The 17,538-nt window shown below is 43.5% G+C and overlaps 1 protein-coding gene across 9 annotated transcripts in view; it reads right to left on the bottom strand.

The window, feature by feature from the left end:
• Positions 1–15,839, bottom strand: part of CAMK2B (calcium/calmodulin dependent protein kinase II beta) — a 170,010-nt gene extending 154,171 nt beyond the window's left edge. For 3 of the 9 annotated variants that reach the window (XM_089538404.1, XM_089538405.1, XM_089538406.1), the window contains exon 1: positions 15,634–15,839. In XM_089538404.1, coding sequence (XP_089394530.1) covers positions 15,634–15,698 — 65 coding nt within the window. In that variant the 5' untranslated portion in view covers positions 15,699–15,839. The remainder of the gene's footprint in view (positions 1–15,633) is intronic. The other 6 variants (XM_089538408.1, XM_089538411.1, XM_089538412.1 and 3 more) reach the window with 3 other exon arrangements.
• Positions 15,840–17,538: the final 1,699 nt, after the last annotated feature.

Genomic DNA, 17,538 nt, shown 5'->3' with positions numbered 1-17,538 from the left:
GGAGGAGATTAATAGAGCAGCCATCTGCCATAAAACTGGCACCGCAGAGCAACAGAGGAAGGCTAGCACCTGTCAGCAGGTCCAACTGGCATCGTGGCAAGGCCATACCACCAAAGAGCCAGGGATGAAAATGAGTGTGCCCTCCTAGGAAGGAATTGCTAAGGTCAAGGTGGGTATCTAAACAAAGGCCGTTGCAAATTAGAATTGAGGGTCCAAAGAAAATGGGACATATACACAGTTAAAGGAACTCATCTGGGATTAGTGGATTTTTGTGTGCTTAAAGAGATAAAAAATATTAATGCCAATTTGTTAGAATCATAGAATCATAGAGTCAGAAGAGACCACAAGGGCCATCCAGTCCGACCCCATTCTGCCATGCAGGAACTCTCAGTCAAAGCATTCCTGACAGATGGCCATCCAGCCTCTGTTTAAAGACCTCTAAGGAAGGAGACTCCACTACACTTGGATCCGAGGAAGGAGTGTGTTCCACTGTCGAACAGCCCTTACTGTCAGGAAGTTCCTCCTAATGTTGAGATGGAATCTCTTTTCCTGGAGCTTGCATCCATTTTTCTGGGTCCTAGTCTCTGGAGCAGCAGAAAACAAGCTTGCTCCCTCCTCAATATGACATCCCTTCAAATATTTAAACAGGGCTATCATATCACCTCTTTACCTTCTCTTCTCCAGGCTAAACATACACAATGGACCCAAGCTGCATTGACCAGCTTTTTTCTCAGTTCCTTCTTGTCGACCTTGGCTTTTTGGTTCACCCATGTATGTGCCAATGTGACCCCTAAGAAACCTACTATCTTAGTGCTAAGATAGTAAACCCTATGTTAGATAGCACCCATAGACCTGGTAAACCTAGAGACAGGGCAGATGAACATGATGCCAGTGGCTCAAAATGGAGGTATTTGTATCTTGAAATTACTAAAGAACCATTAGGCAAACGATATGAAGGTTCGGAATGGAAGAAGCCCCAATCCCAAAGTCTTAGTGGTTTTTCAGCTTCTCACTATATCTTGCTGCTTCTACTATTTATTATTATTATTAGCTACCTTTCTCCCAAAATTGGGACTCAAGGTGGCTTACACTGAGACTCGACATGGTACTTCTAGTCTCGGGTTGGCTTAGGCCATTGAAACATTAGCGTTCCCAAATGCGAATGCATCTCCCTGAAAACATGTCCCTATTTATACATCACAGGTAATGTATCAGATGCTTCAAGTTTGGCCTTCCTGCTAGAGGCCGGATGAGCCAGCCACCTCAAGCAACCAATGAAAGAAAGAAAAAAGGAAATAATTATATATTTGTTACTGTAGTATTAGTGCCAGGAATGAAGAGATGTACTTGTGGGATACTCTGCCTCAGATGGCAAACTAAATTGGCAGGCTTTGGTTGCTATGGCATCTTGAAAGTATTGGCAAGATGAGAGATATTTGCTGCTCTACCTCACGGAGCAAATTCTCGTGGATTGCGCCTGAACTGGGAGGTGCATGCGGGCGATTTGAGTCTTCCCCCCTCTCCCTTTAATTCTCCACAGTCTGTTATATCTCTAAATCTAAATCCCTCATTCCCCCTTGATCTCACAACGGCTTTCCATTTTATCCCTAATCCCAAAAAGCTACTTATCTTGGAGAACATAGGGATTCCCCTGGTGTTCTCCTAAAGAAAACAGGTATTCAAAAACCATCAGAATGGATAAGGTTACACCTTTAGAGTTACATGTTCCATTTGATATTCTGAGTGTGTTAAAAAAAAACAACAACTGATGGGCAGCATCCTGTAGTAACTGAGTGTACTTGGCTGTACTTGAGTGTACATTCAAAACATCTGGTGGGCCAAGAGCTCTCCATCCAAAGCTGCAACCATAATTGAACAAGATTAATATTTCATCAGCATTAATGGATGTCTATCGCAGCACCAAGGGTAAAAGGAAGGCATCCCAAAAGCAATCAGCTACCAAAGGTATTACAAATGGTGTGTCTATTCAAACTTGAAAAGTTGGATTTTTTTGTTCTGCCACAGTGCTGCATTTGTGGTTGCGTAGTGTTGTATTTATGGTGGGTTTCCACATATTTTTATTTTCCTTGTTTTTATTTTATTGTTGCCGCAGTCGGCCAGTCTGAGTTCTTTTATGAGATAAAGCAGATTACAGATTTTAAAAAGAAAAGCAATATTAATTGGATACATTCTTGTCAGGGAGAGAAACTACCTGCAAGCTGACAGTTCTGATACCACCAGTTGTATTTCATTGGCAATATTCATAGACAGTGTCTCATGTAGAGACATAATTCCCTTCTTTTAATCTTCTGGAAGCACATCCAGGCCAGGGGAAGGAGGGAAGGAGGGAAAGATGGAAGGAAGGAAGGAAGGAAGGAAGGAAGGAAGGAAGGAAGGAAGGAAGGGGAAGATGGAGAGGGAGAGAAAGAAAGACAGACAGAGTACCATCACTATAGTCATGTGGGAGAGAAGACCTTCTTTTCTTACCACTTGAGAGTTCTATTAAATCTTCAACTATCTATAGCAACAGCAATACATACCAAAAAATTGATTTCAGTTTCCGGAGAGCTAATTCCTAGTACAGATTGAATACTCATCTGAAATTCTAGGACCAAGAGTGTTTCATATTTCATATTGTTTCATATTTTGAAATACTTGTGTTTACATATACATTACACACAATGCACAACACAATGTAGCATAGTGTGTACTGTGTTTGCAAGGCTTGAGAGAGACTACAGATCTCTAAAGTGGTGGGAATCCAAGTATAATGCTTGGTGCGAATCCATGGCTCCCACCATTTTGCAGATCCTCGTATCTCTCTCCAGCCTCGCATCTTGTTCATTCACTACTTATGTTGTGTATGAAATGCGAGGCTGGGGAAAGATTGAGGATCTGAGAGACAAAAAAAAGCAGGAATGCCACTGTTGCCACCGCCTCCAAAGTGGCAAAAAGTTGCGAGGTTTTGAGGTTTTAGATTTCTGATTTCCAGTTTGGAAATGCTCAGTTTGTAGGGCAATTTTACACAAAGTCCCTTTGTGTTACCCAGGGTTTCCTGCCCAGTAAGCAAAAATGGAATTGCAACCTTAAACACTTATTTTAAAAGGTATATTTGAGATCAATGACCTTCCAGGGTCATTGTCAAAAGCGTATTACAGATTCTGTGTATCAAAATATCATGTTCTTTCATTCCAAATTATTTAATCCTAAATAATCTCTGCACGCACACACACACACAAACACAACCTTTGATGGATTCAATTTAGTAGTGTATTAAATTAATAAGAGGCAAAGCAATGCTACTGAATGGTATACCCTTGGTCATTTCTGCTGTTCTGTGACTGGAGTTGGCATTCACCAACAGCAAAAAGCATATAAATTGTTTTATCGCATAAGAGACATTTTTCTACAAAGGGAACTCCTTCAAACCCATTTTCCAGACCAGAAGCATGCCTTTCCTCCCAAAGTATTTCCAATGACAGTGGTCCAGAAGTCCAAGCCAGCATGACCAATGCTAAAAGACTATGGGAACTGTAGTCCAAAATATCTGATGTCCCAAACGTTCCCCATCCTGGATCCAATAGCAGTGAAACAGTGACACTATTTTTCATCTTTTGCACAACTTTTCCACAATAATTTGCACAAAATCCAGGCAGGTGTGCAGAAAGGGAATCATGTAAAAATGGAAAGAAAACAAACATGTGGTTCTACGTTTTGTTCATCAGATGCAAAACAAGAAACTGACTTAGGTCAAACTATTGAACTGTCTAGCACAGCGCTAAGTTACTCTGACTTGGCCCTATCCGTCTCCTGGTTCTCAGGCAGAGATCTCTCATGTCACTTTCTGATCCTTTTAACCGGAAGCAGCAGACAATGAACCCTCTAAATGTAAAACATGCATTGCACCACTAAGCTATGGTCCTTCCCTAAACTGCCAGAGGTGGTACATTTTTTGTGTATAAGATGCATAGCACAACCCTAAGCATGCTCACTCAAGAAGTCAGTCCTACTTGCCTCCTATTGAGCATGCTTAGTTTGTAATCTTCATTTCAGTGCATTTTCAAAAATCTGTGAATGTACTGCATTCCTTACAGAAGGCTTTCATGGTTAATTACACTCACTGTTAAAAGTACGGGTGAAAGGTGTGATTCCTTTAGCATCAGTTTCCATCTGTTCATGTATTAAGATAGAAACTGGCATCTTTTCTAATTATTCTCCTGCCTTCCATTTCTGTTTTTATACTGTTTTCTCTGAAGAAACCATTCCTGTCTCTTAGGGTGCATCTACACTGCAAAAATAATGACACTCCTTTGAATGCTATAGCTCCATCCTATGGAATCCTGGGATTTGTAGTTTTGCAAGGTTTTAGCCTTCTGTACCAAAGAGAACTGGTGCCTCACAAAAGTACAAACCCCTCTGACCGCACCTGCTCTGTAAAATTAATGCAGTTTGACACCGCTTTAATTGCCATGGCTCAATGGTATGGAATTCTGGGAGCTGTAGTTCTGGGAGATATTTAGCCTTCTCTGTCAGAGAGGTCTGGTGCCACAAGAAACTACCAATCCCAAGATTCCATAGGATGGAGCCATAAAGTGATGTTAAGCTGCGTTAATTCTGCAGTGTGGCAGCGACCTAATATAGGAGCCTATTTTTACCATATACATTACTCATTTTAGAGTAATGTAATAATTGAAGTAATAAGACTAATTAGAAAAGACTATAGCGATTGGTAAGGCAGAAGGCAGTAGGAAAATTGGAAGACTGCATTCCAGATGGACAGACTCAATTAAGAAAGCCCCAATCCTGATTCTGCAGAACCTAAACCAAGCAGTTGATGATAGGGTGACTTGGAAATCTTTCACTCATACAGATGCCTCAAGTCAGAATTAACTTGACCACAGTTAACAACAACCTCCTTATTAAATATGTTGGCCCAACGAATTAAGTAAATGCCCACCCAGGTGGGGCAGAAGTGGATTGAAATGATACCCTGCACAAATCACGAAGAATGCACAACAAGTGCAAGCAGATGGTGGTGCCAAGTTCTACGGCAGCAAAAAGGCTGAACATAATCTAACCCCTAGCTGCCCATAAGCCCAGTTGCTCTGTCTTTCAAAATGACAATTTTTCTAGTCTGCCACAATACGTCCGTCATTCTTAAGAGGCAGCCTGCTCTTAAGAGACAGCTGGCAAGTGTAGATGGCACTGTAAGGCACTGAACCTTATGGGTATAACAAGAGAGATCCTAAAACTGCTCTGAAAGGTCAGTGTAAGTTGTCTGTGGTTAATCTATAGAGCCATGTCAGCAAGCTTTACCTGTTGGGACATATTTTTAAAAGCATACTGTCATGTCACCTGCCTGATCTGCCATATGAATCCTTGTGTCAACATTTAGTCCATTTCACTGTCTTTTTGTACCAGTAAAGGCTTCTCAAAATTTAGAAACAGAAATCTCTGTTTGTTTCTCTACCCTTTAGGTAGCACTTGCTCTCTAGGATCATATGAAAAGGTATTTTTCATCACCTGCTACCCAAATGGTTTAGAGATGCTAGTTAGTGGATTTTTTATATGCAAAGCATATGCTTTGCTGTTGGGTTATGGTTTGCTTACAACTATATCTGGCCCTACCAAGTTTTAATCCAGATGCAATTAAGACAAAGCAAAGCTAACGGGATTGCTTGTAATCAATTGAAATAACTCTGCATACATTAATTCATATACATTTGTAGTCCAAATCATCTGGAGGGTGAAAGGCTTTTCTACAGCTGTATTAAGTATTTTCATGAAATGCTTGGACAATTTAGGCCCCAGGTTCATTTCTGGAAAATAGAAGACTGTTACTCCCTAAATTTATAGGAATGGACTATATACTACTCAAGAGAAAACCAAAGAATGATAGGCAATTGGTGGCACTCTGTCTGGATCAAAGTCCACAAGTCCAAAGAGGCTACTAGCTCAGCTACAAAGTAAAAAGAGAGCTGTTCACAGAAGCTTCAACACAACCAATTTCCAGATTCCATCCCATCCTGACCTCAAACACTGCTTCACTGAAGTTTCATAGTATTCTTTACTGGTATACTAGGGTTGCACCATGGGTTCTGAATCCCCATGAGCCCAAGACTTTGGTATACACCACAAAATGCTGTCTGTTTCTAAACTGCCTTCATCTGACAAGCACTTAGTCTCAGGGAAAGGCAATGGCAAACCTCCTCTGAACAAATCTTACCAAGAAAACCCCATGACAGGTTCGCCTTAGGGTTGTCAAAAGTCATAAATTGAAGGCATGGAACAACAATAAACATTCTTTTCTATAAAATATTAGAGGTAGGAAGGGAGTAAAGATATATCTCCAGGACCACTGCACAAATGAAGTCAATAGTGTGACCATTCCACAGTGGGTACTACTGCGCAACAGACACCAAGATGCTATGAGACTCACTGAACAATGGCTATCCCCATTGTGCAATAGGACACTGAGCAAGATCCTCCAACATGCATCATTACCCTTCACTAAACGTGTTGAGTGTCCTACCAGGGACATAACTATAGCCTCATAAAGTTATAACTCATTGATGCAGGATTTTGGCCAATAAATTAAAAATTCAAGCAATATTACCAGGAAAATTATACTAAATCAGAAACCACATAACAGTAAAACGAAAAGCAGAACTAAAATACCTCTTCCATTAAAAGCCCAAGAAAAAAAGATCAGGATTTGGCACTTAAAACTTAACAAAAGGCATCAAATTGATGTAGAATAAGTTTACCCTCATGGAATTATGCCTTGGTTGCTCTATATACCATCTTGTTACAGAACTGTGATGCTGCACTGATACACAATGTGCAACCATCTGCAACCATGCTATCAATATGCAATGATGTGCAATGGTACCATATGCATAACTCTGTTTTCATAAGCTTCAACTGAGTACAGAAAGTACACATCAGCCAATATATATGTGTGTGTGTGTGTGTGTGTGTTGAGAGAGTGTGACTTGCCTAAAGTGACTCAGTAGGTTTCCATGCCTCAGTAGGAATTCAAACTCTGGTCTGCAGAGGGATAGTCCAACATTCAAACCACTACACTACACTGGTTAAAATAGCTAAATCCACTGAAATCTGGATACTTCCTGATTTCAGGCATGGTTATTATTATCCTTACTTTGATATAAGCGATCTTCCTTGCCTTTCCAAACTTCACTTTTATAAGAGCCAAATTCAATGTACCCCATCACCATGTTTATATATGTAGGAGGAAAATGTACTACACATATTTGTAAATATGCCATTATATGGCTCAGATAACATGGTATATAGAGAGACAAATAAACCTACCATCCATATTGAAGCTGCATTTTTAAACAGAAAAGCGAAAAGGATGCCAAGAAGCCATTATATCATCTCTACCAACCTTCTGATGGCAAAGTGGTAGACAATAGTAGTAGCAACATGTTTGATTCACATATTTCACTATATCATATACTTCCTTAATTGTACAAAGTTGGAAGCAAGTCCAGTTTGTTTCCCCAAGGCACTTGCTTATGTAGGAGAAATCTTATGACCATGCCTAGGTTTTTAACTTCCCAAAGAGGTTGTCATATATATCCTCTAGCCTTAATTCAGATATTCAGCTCTGTTCTCATAAAACCCTAAGATCTTCTCACACTTTTTCGCATCATTTACAGCATCACCTATTGATTCCAAATGTGAGCATTTCTCACTGAACAGTAAAAAATAACCCAAATGCAGAAAAGCAAGAAAGTATATAATATCAGTTCAAGTTAAGCATTTAAACTCCATTGATTTCAATTGATTATTTCAGTTTCTCCAAACTTAAAAAAAAAGAAAGAAATGGACTTCAAAACAGCCTAATTTTGCACACATCATGCCCCAAGTTTTCATATTAACAGAAGTGACCCCGGGCAACAAAATAAGCAGGATCTGCTTTGATGTGACACCAGGAACAGAATAGAAAACACTGACATCTACGATGCCACCTGCCTTGTTTTTACCATTGCGCACCTGCCCAAATGGCAACAGCATCTGGAAATAGGCGCAATGGCTGAGCAGTGTGCTCTCCTGAAACGTCTGTATACTTCTCTTAAGCACATGGCAGAAATATCAGAAACCAGCTCAATCTTAGCTGCTTTCAGGTTTCCAAACACCCAAAAAGACATGCATGAAAAAATCAGAAATAATACACAAACACAGGGAAATGACAGCTAATAAAATAAAGGAATGAAGGATAAATCTACTTAACAATTAGTCTAGCTCAAGAGTGAGGACATTTTCCTGAGTCTTCCTATCACTCTATTATTTATTTGCAACTGTCAAGCCTTTAGCACTGGTTATGTGCTATTTCTTGCAAGTCCAAGCTGGATGGGTTCTGAAAGCAGTATCAGGACAGTTGGAAGGTATAGGCCAATAGGATACAATAGGGAGTAGTTATCCAGGCACAGATAAGTCCAAAACAAAGTCTGGAGGCAACACAAGGTAAAACCCCAGCGGGTCCATTAGAGGAAGAAGCAGAGAGATAGGGAAAATGTCAGTTGTATCTAGTGCAAATGCATCTTGGCTCAGTAGTATTCCCTGCCTGAGACTGAATCTTGTAACGTTGAGCTTCCAGAGCCTCTCTGGCAGCTCAGTTGCAGATCAATACAAGCACTCAGGCAGAAGTCCTCTTTGTGAGGAGGGCCTTACTCACAATAAGTCCTTTACTCAGTCTTCTGCTCGCAGGTATTCCTTCAGATGACCACTGTCTTCACCTGTCTTTAGTTGCTCTCTGCAACTGGAAGGTGACACAGACTTCTCCTGCAGAGTGGAGTTCCCCAGATAGCATGGCATTATGAAACCACATTCCGCAAGGGACCCAGATCCTCCAAAGTGACCTGTAAGTATTGGGTCCTCCTTGTTCCTCTTGTGCTGTCTGTCACCCCCAGCTTCTTATTGCCCTCCAAAGAGGATTACTCCGGCAAGGATGTGGAAAAGAAGATGTTTCCAGGCCCAAACATAACTAAACCTTACTACAAACAAACACGGTGATCCTTCATTCTTCTTCTGTTTACCGTATATCCATTCCCTTTCTCTTTCTCTGGTGTTTCCCTAAAGGCATGCTGAAGGTGTTTAATATATAATGATCATGAATAATAAATAAGTTGTAGAAGCAAAATCCAATTGCTAGTCCCAATCCACTGAACCCACTGAAACAAATGGATTTACATAAGTGTTGATTTATCATTCAGCAACTGATTCAGTTGGTCTAGATGGGGAAAGCAAGTGGATTTAGACCAAAGTGCAAAGAAGAAAAGAGGAACCAAGGAGGAGGTGGGAATGGAACAAAACCATCCACAAGGAAAGTAAGCAAGAGTCTGAGAAAATATAGGAAGTCCATGGAAAGAGAATAAAGTTAGGAAGACAAGCGAACACTGGTATGGCTGGCCAAGGAAATTTTGCCAGTTATGGTAACTACTGGAACACACTCAGTCAGAAATATGCCTTCTAAGTGCATTAAGAAATGCCAACTGCTCTAAAACTGTAGAAGTAATTTGGGCCAAAGCCAGTTTTAGAGAGTTATGTATTCTTATGCAGGCTTCACTACTGGCAAACAGTGAAGCATGTACTATAAGCATTAGAGGGCGCAACCTAAGTGTGCCCTAAACCAATGGTTCTCAGCCTTCCTAATGCCATGACCCTTTAATACAGTGCCTCATGTTGTGGTGACCCCCAACCATAAAACTGCGGTGTCTTGGTTCCTAAGATCATCAGAAATATGTGGTCTTAGGCGACCCCCGTGAAAGGGTCATTCAACCCCCAAAGAGGTCATGACCCACAGGTTGAGAATCATTGCCCTAAACAGTTAAGAGTCAGGATTGGTCAGAACCATCTCCTACTACATGTTTGTATCTGTCTCAGGCCTCCAGTCAAGACCCTTCTGCATGTCCCACCTTTGACTGAGAGGGTGCTGCATGGAACAAGGGAAAGGGCAGCACAAAACTACAGAACCCCTGCTAGAGATTTGGTTTTGTTGTACCGCCAATGTTCTCTTGCCATCAGTTACAGACATCTCTGTTGAAGCTTCTTTTCATTATCTGATCCTCTGGTTGTATATTGATTTGCAGTATTGCTGCGTTATTTGCTAGGACTGGTATCATTTCAGCATTTGTTGCAAAGCTTTTCTTTAAAAAAATAATAATAACATAAAGTGTTTGGAGTGGAAAACAGGGGTAAAAATGACCATAAACAAATTAATACAGTCACAGTAGCATTGTGACCTGGCAAACCTAAAGAAATTAGAGCCAGAAAGTGGTGAGTGGGTGCAAGAGAAATCATGTGTTGTATTCCTCATATTGATTTAAACTAACCAAAGCCAATTATTTAACTCCAGGTCACATTTTAGCAACTTGTGGGGTGTATCTTGATGGCGGATGCTTTCATTATAGCACTCTCGACTCTTCTCCCCAGTAGTTATGAAATAGTTTTGCAAATGCAGAAGGAAGTCTCTAGCCTTCAACTGAGAAGCATGGATGGCAGAAAAGAAATTAATCCATATTTCAAAGACAAAGAGCAATGAATAGCCTCCTGGGTTTTAGAAAAATGTTCCACATGCAAAATTAGAAACTCCTGAACTGCTGAGTGACCCCGCGTTTAATTCCAGGCACTGGAAGTGACACAACTTTCAGAGCGTGACAAATACAGTTGTTCAGACCTAGCCCTTCCATGAGGTAAAATGAAGCAGCCGCCTCAATCAGCAGAAGCTAGGGAGGCTGGGCATGGAAAAAGATGGTCAGAGCACAGAGGTAGATCACTGCCTCTGGAGAACACAGTGTCAAAATACATTCATTGGTTGAAGGCCCCAAAGTACAGGCTGAGTCTCCCTTCTTCAGGATTCCAAAATCCACAATATGCAAAGATGAAAAACAACAACCACCACAAATGGCTGAAATAATAACACCTTTTCTTTCACATGGTTCAGTGTACACAAACGTTAAAATTATTAAAAACATTGTCTAAAATTACCTTCAGGTTATGTGTACAGTTAGTAGGCTCTTGGTACCCATTGGGGTTTGGTTCCAGGACTCCCCGCCCCCACCATAGATACCAAAATCTGTGGACGCACAAGTCCCATTGTATATAATGGCATATTAAAATGGGGTCCCTTAAATAAAATGCATCAAACAAAGAGGAGAGAAGATCCACATGCTTGTCTCCTCTTTGTGTGCTGCTTGGCTACATGCTTTCAGTTCTTTACCTATACCTCGAATAAAATGGCAAAATCAAGGTTTGCTTTTGGGGATTTGTATATCTTTGGAATATTATCAAGCCATGGACGGTTGAATCTGTGGATAAAGAACTGGTGGATAAGGAGGGCTGACAGTTTAAGGTGTATATGAAACATAAATGAATTCTGTATTTAGATTCAAGTCTCGTCTCCAAGGTTTGCATGATGTATGCATATGCAAACACAGATATTCCAAAAAAGAAATCCAGACTCCAAAATACTTCTGATCCTAAAATTTCAGAGAAGGGAGACTCAACCTACATAATCTAAGGTGCTGATTAATTTCAAACATCCTAAAACTGAGGCAGAGGAAGAAGAGGATGCAGCCTCTCAAAAGAATGCAATGCGGACGCTCCCAACCTCTGACATTTGCCCAACCCAGTATTAAATAGTTAAGGACCAATATTCCTGAAGAGCCATCATGCAGTTCAGACAGAAGAGAGAGTGTCATGTTGCTCTTGAATCATTAACAGCCAGTGACTTCCATGTCTGTGAGACAATGACTCCAGAACAGGTTTTCATCCAAGGTGTTGCATCCTATCCACAAGTAGGTTCAGCACCTTGGACACCTCCTCACCAGCTGCCTCTGCCTGAAATGTCTCTGAAATGCCTAATGAGTGTTCAATGGTGTAACCCAACTTTGCAGGCTTCCCACTCCCACAGTCTAGAAGATTCACAGAAAGCCAAAGTTCTTCCAGCTTAGGAGAAAGCGATGGAAGCAAAAAGCTCTGGAGAAGCCTCCAGAGATGCTGCATTCTGTAACAGAGACAGCTAATAGCACAACTGCAGACAAGAGAGAGGAAGAGTGGGAGCCGGGAGAGAAGGAGGACCTGGCTAGGAATCAAAGAGAATCATGTCCAAAGAATCAGGGAGAGTAAGAGACTTGTTTTAAGAACAGGAAAATACCAAAACCGCTCAAGCAGCAACACTTGTGTAAGGAAGGAGTGGGGAGTATGTATTTAATGAAGTCGGAGTCAGTCCAAGGGTGAACCTACATTGCAGAAATAATCCAGTTTGACACCACTTTAAGTACTGTAGCTCCATCCTATGGCATCCTGGGATTTGTAGTTTTCCAAGGTTTTTAACCTTCTCTGCCAAAGAGCGCTGGTGCCTCGCAAAACTACCAATCCCAGGATTCTGTAGGTTGAAGCCATGGCAGTTCAAGTGGCGTCAAACTGCATTATGTCTACAGTGAAGATGTGTACCCAAAGAGAGCTTATTCTACAATATACTGGTAGCAGATCTAAAGAGTTGATAGGAGAAAATATCGACAAGATTCATTTGTGGATCCAAAGCGAATTCAGATATACTAACAGCTAAACTAGGACTACTCCAGAGAACCAAAGCTTGAAGATAATGCATTAGAGGGGTTACAAGGGCACCGTGACGCTCCTTTTATGGAATACTGTAACAAACGGTGGCATCATACCCCTTTTCCATGTATTGAATCAAGTTTACTTATTATTCCTGAAAGCCATTATATACCCATTATTCCATTATTAATTTATTGGGGGGGGGGGTTTATGGCCATTTTTGTAGTTTGAGGATTTTTTAAAGAGAGGAATGTGTTAGCAATACATTACTAAATCTATACTCTTCAAATAGTGAGTAGTGTTCAAGAGTCACTGAAAAATAAGTCCATCACATAATGACTTGTCTCTTTTAAAATGGCATTCCAAGCTCCTATCTGACTCTCTGCAGGAGGAACCCAACATTGAGCAAAGGGCCCATTTTCCTGAGTGCATCCGCCCCTCGAAAGGCGTTTTACTGCAGCCCCCAAATCACTGGAAGTGTTCAGAACTACTGGAAAAGGAGAAGATCAATGCATGCATCCATGAGATTAAAAGGAAGAAGGGAGAGGAACCGCATCATAAAGGGATACGAAAAGAAAAGCAGACCTGAACTAGCGAATTCACGTGAATGCGTTCTGGCCCCGCTTTCTGTTCATTCGAAATGAAGAGGCATTCCTCCCGTGTGATAAACTCCAGTGTCTGAGAAAGGCATCATGACAGCGAGTAGCTTTATGGGCTGTTGTTTGATGTGCCTTTGAGTCCTCCCCAACTGATGGCAACTCTAAGACAAAACTAGCACAGGGTTTTCTTGCCATGGTTGAATAAGGGTTGGCCATTGCCTTCCTCTGAGGCTGAGAGAATGGAAGAGAGGGGGGTATGGACACTGCCTGGCCCTCGCTTGAGAGGGAATGCTTGACCTGTTTTCATCTGTTGACCCGTAGGCCTTGCCACTGAACGACAGGACAACCCACGGAACAACAACCAACGCCCACTCCCAGAATTCCATAGCCTTGAGCCAGAAAAAGAGTAAAAGCGGTGCCAAGGCGGGTAATTCCTCCCGTGTGGACGCAGCCTAAAGGAGCTGAAGGAGGGAGGGAAGGAGGGCTGCTTGCCCCGCCATTCCTGCTTTAAAAGGCAAGAGGAAGCACTGCGCCAATCGCGGGGCTCCTCCCGACCCCTCCCCGCCATTACGCAACTGCGGCCCCGGCCTCGCCTCCCCCTCCTCCTCCTCCCACAAAAGACCCCCAAGAAGAGCCCCTCTCCCCCACAGACACCCACAGAGCCCCCGCTCCCTTCCCAAGGCAGGCAGAGCAGCCCCAGGGAGCCCAGCCCCAGCCCCCAAGCAAGAGCCCGGCCAAGGAGCCAGCGGAGCCCCGGCTGGAAGCCCCCGAAGGCCCACCCTCCCCTCCTCCGCCTCAAGGGACAGGGCCCCCGGAGAGAGTGCCTGCCTTCCTTCCTTCCTTCCTTCCTTCCTTCCTTCCTTCCTTCCTTCCGAGCTAGGTATCTCTCTGCCTTAATCACATCGATCTATCTATCTATCCGCCTGAGGGCAGGGAAATGTCTAATTAACAAACTGTGAGCCGCTCTGATAGCCTTTTGGCTGAAGAGAGGGGTATCGATATTATTATTATTATTATTATTATTATTATACCTTCCTTCCTATCTGTCTTTCCTTCTTATCTGTCTTCCTTCCTTCCTTCCTTCCTTCCTTCCTTCCTTCCTTCCTTCCTTCCTTCTTTCCTCCATCCCTTCCTATCTATCTATCTATCATCTATCTATCTATCTATCATCTACCTTCCTTCCTTCCTTCCTTCCTTCCTATTTATTCCTTCCTATATATTTATCAAGCAATATATCTATTCCTTCCTATCTATCTATCTATCTATCTATCTATCTATCTATCTATCTATCATCATCCTTCCTTCCTTCTTAGCTATTTCTTCTCATGCATTTATCACGCGACCTATCTGTCTTCCTTTCTTCCTATTTATCTCTCTGTCTGTCTATCTTCCTTCCTTCTCTGCCTGCCTTCTTTCCTTTCTTCCTATCTATCTACTATCTTTCCTTATCTCTCTCTCTCTCTCTGCTCGTTCCTTCCTTCCTTCCTTCCTTGCTCGGTGTCGGGGCCAGGTGTTTCCCGGGGGAAGGGAAGCGGTGCCTCCGGCGCCAGAAAGGCCGGGCTTGGGAGCCTCTCTCCGGATCCGGCGCCAGAAAGGGAGCCCAGCTCCTGGAAGAGGAGTCTCTGCCGCAGGAGGAGGACCAGGCCCCGAAGGAAAGGCAGCAGCAGCGCCCGGGTTCCCCAAGGAAGACCTTCGGGGGATGGAGGACAGGCCCCTGCAAGGCCCTCTGCCGCCCCGATCCCTGCTTCTGCTTCCAAAGGGAGGAGCCCCTCCCTCCCTAGCCCCAGCCTGAAATGGAGGACATGCCCGGGAAAGGAAAGGAAAGGAAAGAGGGTGCCTGGCCACCTGAGCTCCCGACACAGAACCTCTCAAAATGGAGAACCTGGCAAAGGAGAGCCGCCTCTGCCGACCCGGAGCTGCAAAGGGCCCGGTCCCTGCTTCTTAGCCCTCCTCAAAATGGAGGACATTTCCACTCAAACGTCCTGGAAAAGGAGGGCCCCTTGTCCTCAGCTGCAGAGGCCCCTTCTTTCCTATCTACCTTCCTTCCTTCCTTCCTTCCTTCCTTCTTTCCGAGTTTCTTCCCCAATCCTATCTATCTATCTATCTATCTATCTATCTATCTATCTGTATGTCTGCCTTTCTGTCTATCTGCCTTCCTTCCTCTCTCTCTCTCTCTCTCTGCAATGGAGGACGGGGTCCTGGGAAAGGAGGACGAGGCCTGGCCCTGGGCTCCGCAAGGTGCGTCATGGCTGCGCATCGGAGGGAGGCCCGAGGGGCTGCCAAAGGGCATTGGACCCCCAAGAGACCCCCAGAGAGAGACAGAGAGAGAGAGATCCCTCCTGCTCCCCCGGCAGAGAGCCCTCTCCCTTCCTCCCCGGGGCCAAGGCTGCCCTTCCTGCGGGGTCCCCCTCCTGCTGGCCCCTGCTGCCCTCGGGCTCCTTACTTGCCAATTTCCTCGTACAGCTGGTACTCGTCGGTGAAGCGGGTGCAGGTGACGGTGGTGGCCATCGCGGCTGCAGCTTGGCTCCGCAGTGAGCCTCCCGGGCTCCGCTTGGGCTTCGGCTTCGGCTGTCAGCGGAGGGAAGGAAGGGAGGAAGGAAGGAGGGGCTGAGAGGAGAAGGAAGAGAGAGAAAGAGGGAGAGGGAAAGGGAGGGGAAGGAGGAGAGGAGGAGAAAGAGCTCCGAAGAGAGACGCCCAGCCCTTGCCAAGAGACTCTGGGCAGAGATGCCAAGGCAGAGGAGGAGGAGGAGGAGGAAGAGGACCCCCTCCAGAGGCAGCCACAGAGCCAAGGCAAGGCGGGCAACCTTTGCTGGGCACCCCCCAATTGGTCCAGGAAGGAGGCCACTGGGGTCCCACAGGGTTATTCAACATCGTTATCAATGACCTGGATGACAGGATTGGGAGCATACTTATCAAATCGGCAGATGACACCAAATTAGGAGGAATAGCTAATACCCCAGAGGACAGGATCAAGATTCAAAATGACCTGAATAGGCTAGAAATCTGGGCCAAAGCTAACAAAATGAAATTCAACACAGAGAAATGTAAGGGCAGAAAAATGAAATGCACAGATAAAGGATTATGGGGGACACCTGGCTGAATGAAACTACGTGTGAAAGGGATCTAGGAGTCCAAGTAGACCACAAGTTGAACATGAGTCAACAGTGTGATGCGGCAGCTAAAAAGGCCAATGTGATTCTAGGCTGCATCGAGAAAAGTATAGTGTCTAGATCAAGGGAAGTAATAGTGCCACTATTTTCTGCTTTGGTCAGGCTCCACCTGGAATACTGTGTCCAGTTCTGGGCACCACAGTTTAAGGAGGATGTTGAGAAACTGTAGCCTTGTGTCCAAAGGAGGGAGACTAAAATGGTGAAGGGTCTGGAAACCACATCTAGAATCATGTAAATCATCTATGGTTATTGTTTTTGTTTTCTTAATGTTGGGCTGTAAATCTGCCTCTGCACTTTATTCCTTGACTTTCTTCAATAATGGTTCCAAGCCTTTGCAATTTTCTGGTAGTAGCATCATGTCGCCACACATCCTAAACTGTTGGTGCTTCTTCCTCCTATTTTCACACCTCCTTCTTCAGAGTCTAATCCTGCTTTATGTATGATATGTTCAGTGTAAAGCTAGGGCGATAAAAATGCCAGTCAGAAACTATTCCCTTTCTCTGTATTCCATCCTGATGGTAGTAGCCTCTTGTCCTAAGTGCAGGTTACTCATCAAGACAACCAAATTCTGTGCCACACCCATTTCTTGGAGTGATCCATAGTTTTTCATGACCTATACAATCAAAACTTTACTATACTCTTTCCTGATCCCAGCTTGGACATCTGGCATCTCTGGCTTCATATGTGGTAAAAGTGTTTGGCTGAGAGAGTGTGACTTGCCCAAGGTCCCCAATGGGCTTTTATGCTCAAGTGGGGATTCAAACCCTGGTCTCTAGAGTCGCAGTCCAATCCTCAAACCACGGCAGCATGCTGGCTCTAAGTTACTACTACTGTCCTTCTTTTTATGTCCCAAGTTGCTTCTTTGAAAACTACTATGCTAGAAACGGCTTCATTATTGGATGTTGCCAGTGGAAAGACAGAAGAATTGCATTGCAGTTCGTTTCTGAAGAGCTTGCCAAAATGCAGACATGACATATTCACCATGGAAGGAACCTGGGCCTTAAAAGTAGAAAATGTCACCGCTTTCTATATTCCAAGTTAGTGGTGATTTGGAAATTGAAATCCTTACTATTCCTACTATTACTGTTTCTAGGTTATGGATTAAACATTTTCTTCAGTATATTTCTTTAGGAGATAGTTTGATTGTCTCCTAAGCTGGCAGTTAAAGCCGAAGGAAG

Source organism: Sceloporus occidentalis, unplaced genomic scaffold (genome assembly GCF_023333645.1).
Source record: "Sceloporus occidentalis isolate IW3139 unplaced genomic scaffold, rSceOcc1.0.p SCAF_9, whole genome shotgun sequence".
NCBI classification, from domain to species: domain Eukaryota; kingdom Metazoa; phylum Chordata; class Lepidosauria; order Squamata; family Phrynosomatidae; genus Sceloporus; species Sceloporus occidentalis.
This window is presented reverse-complemented; position numbering and strand designations above follow the sequence as displayed.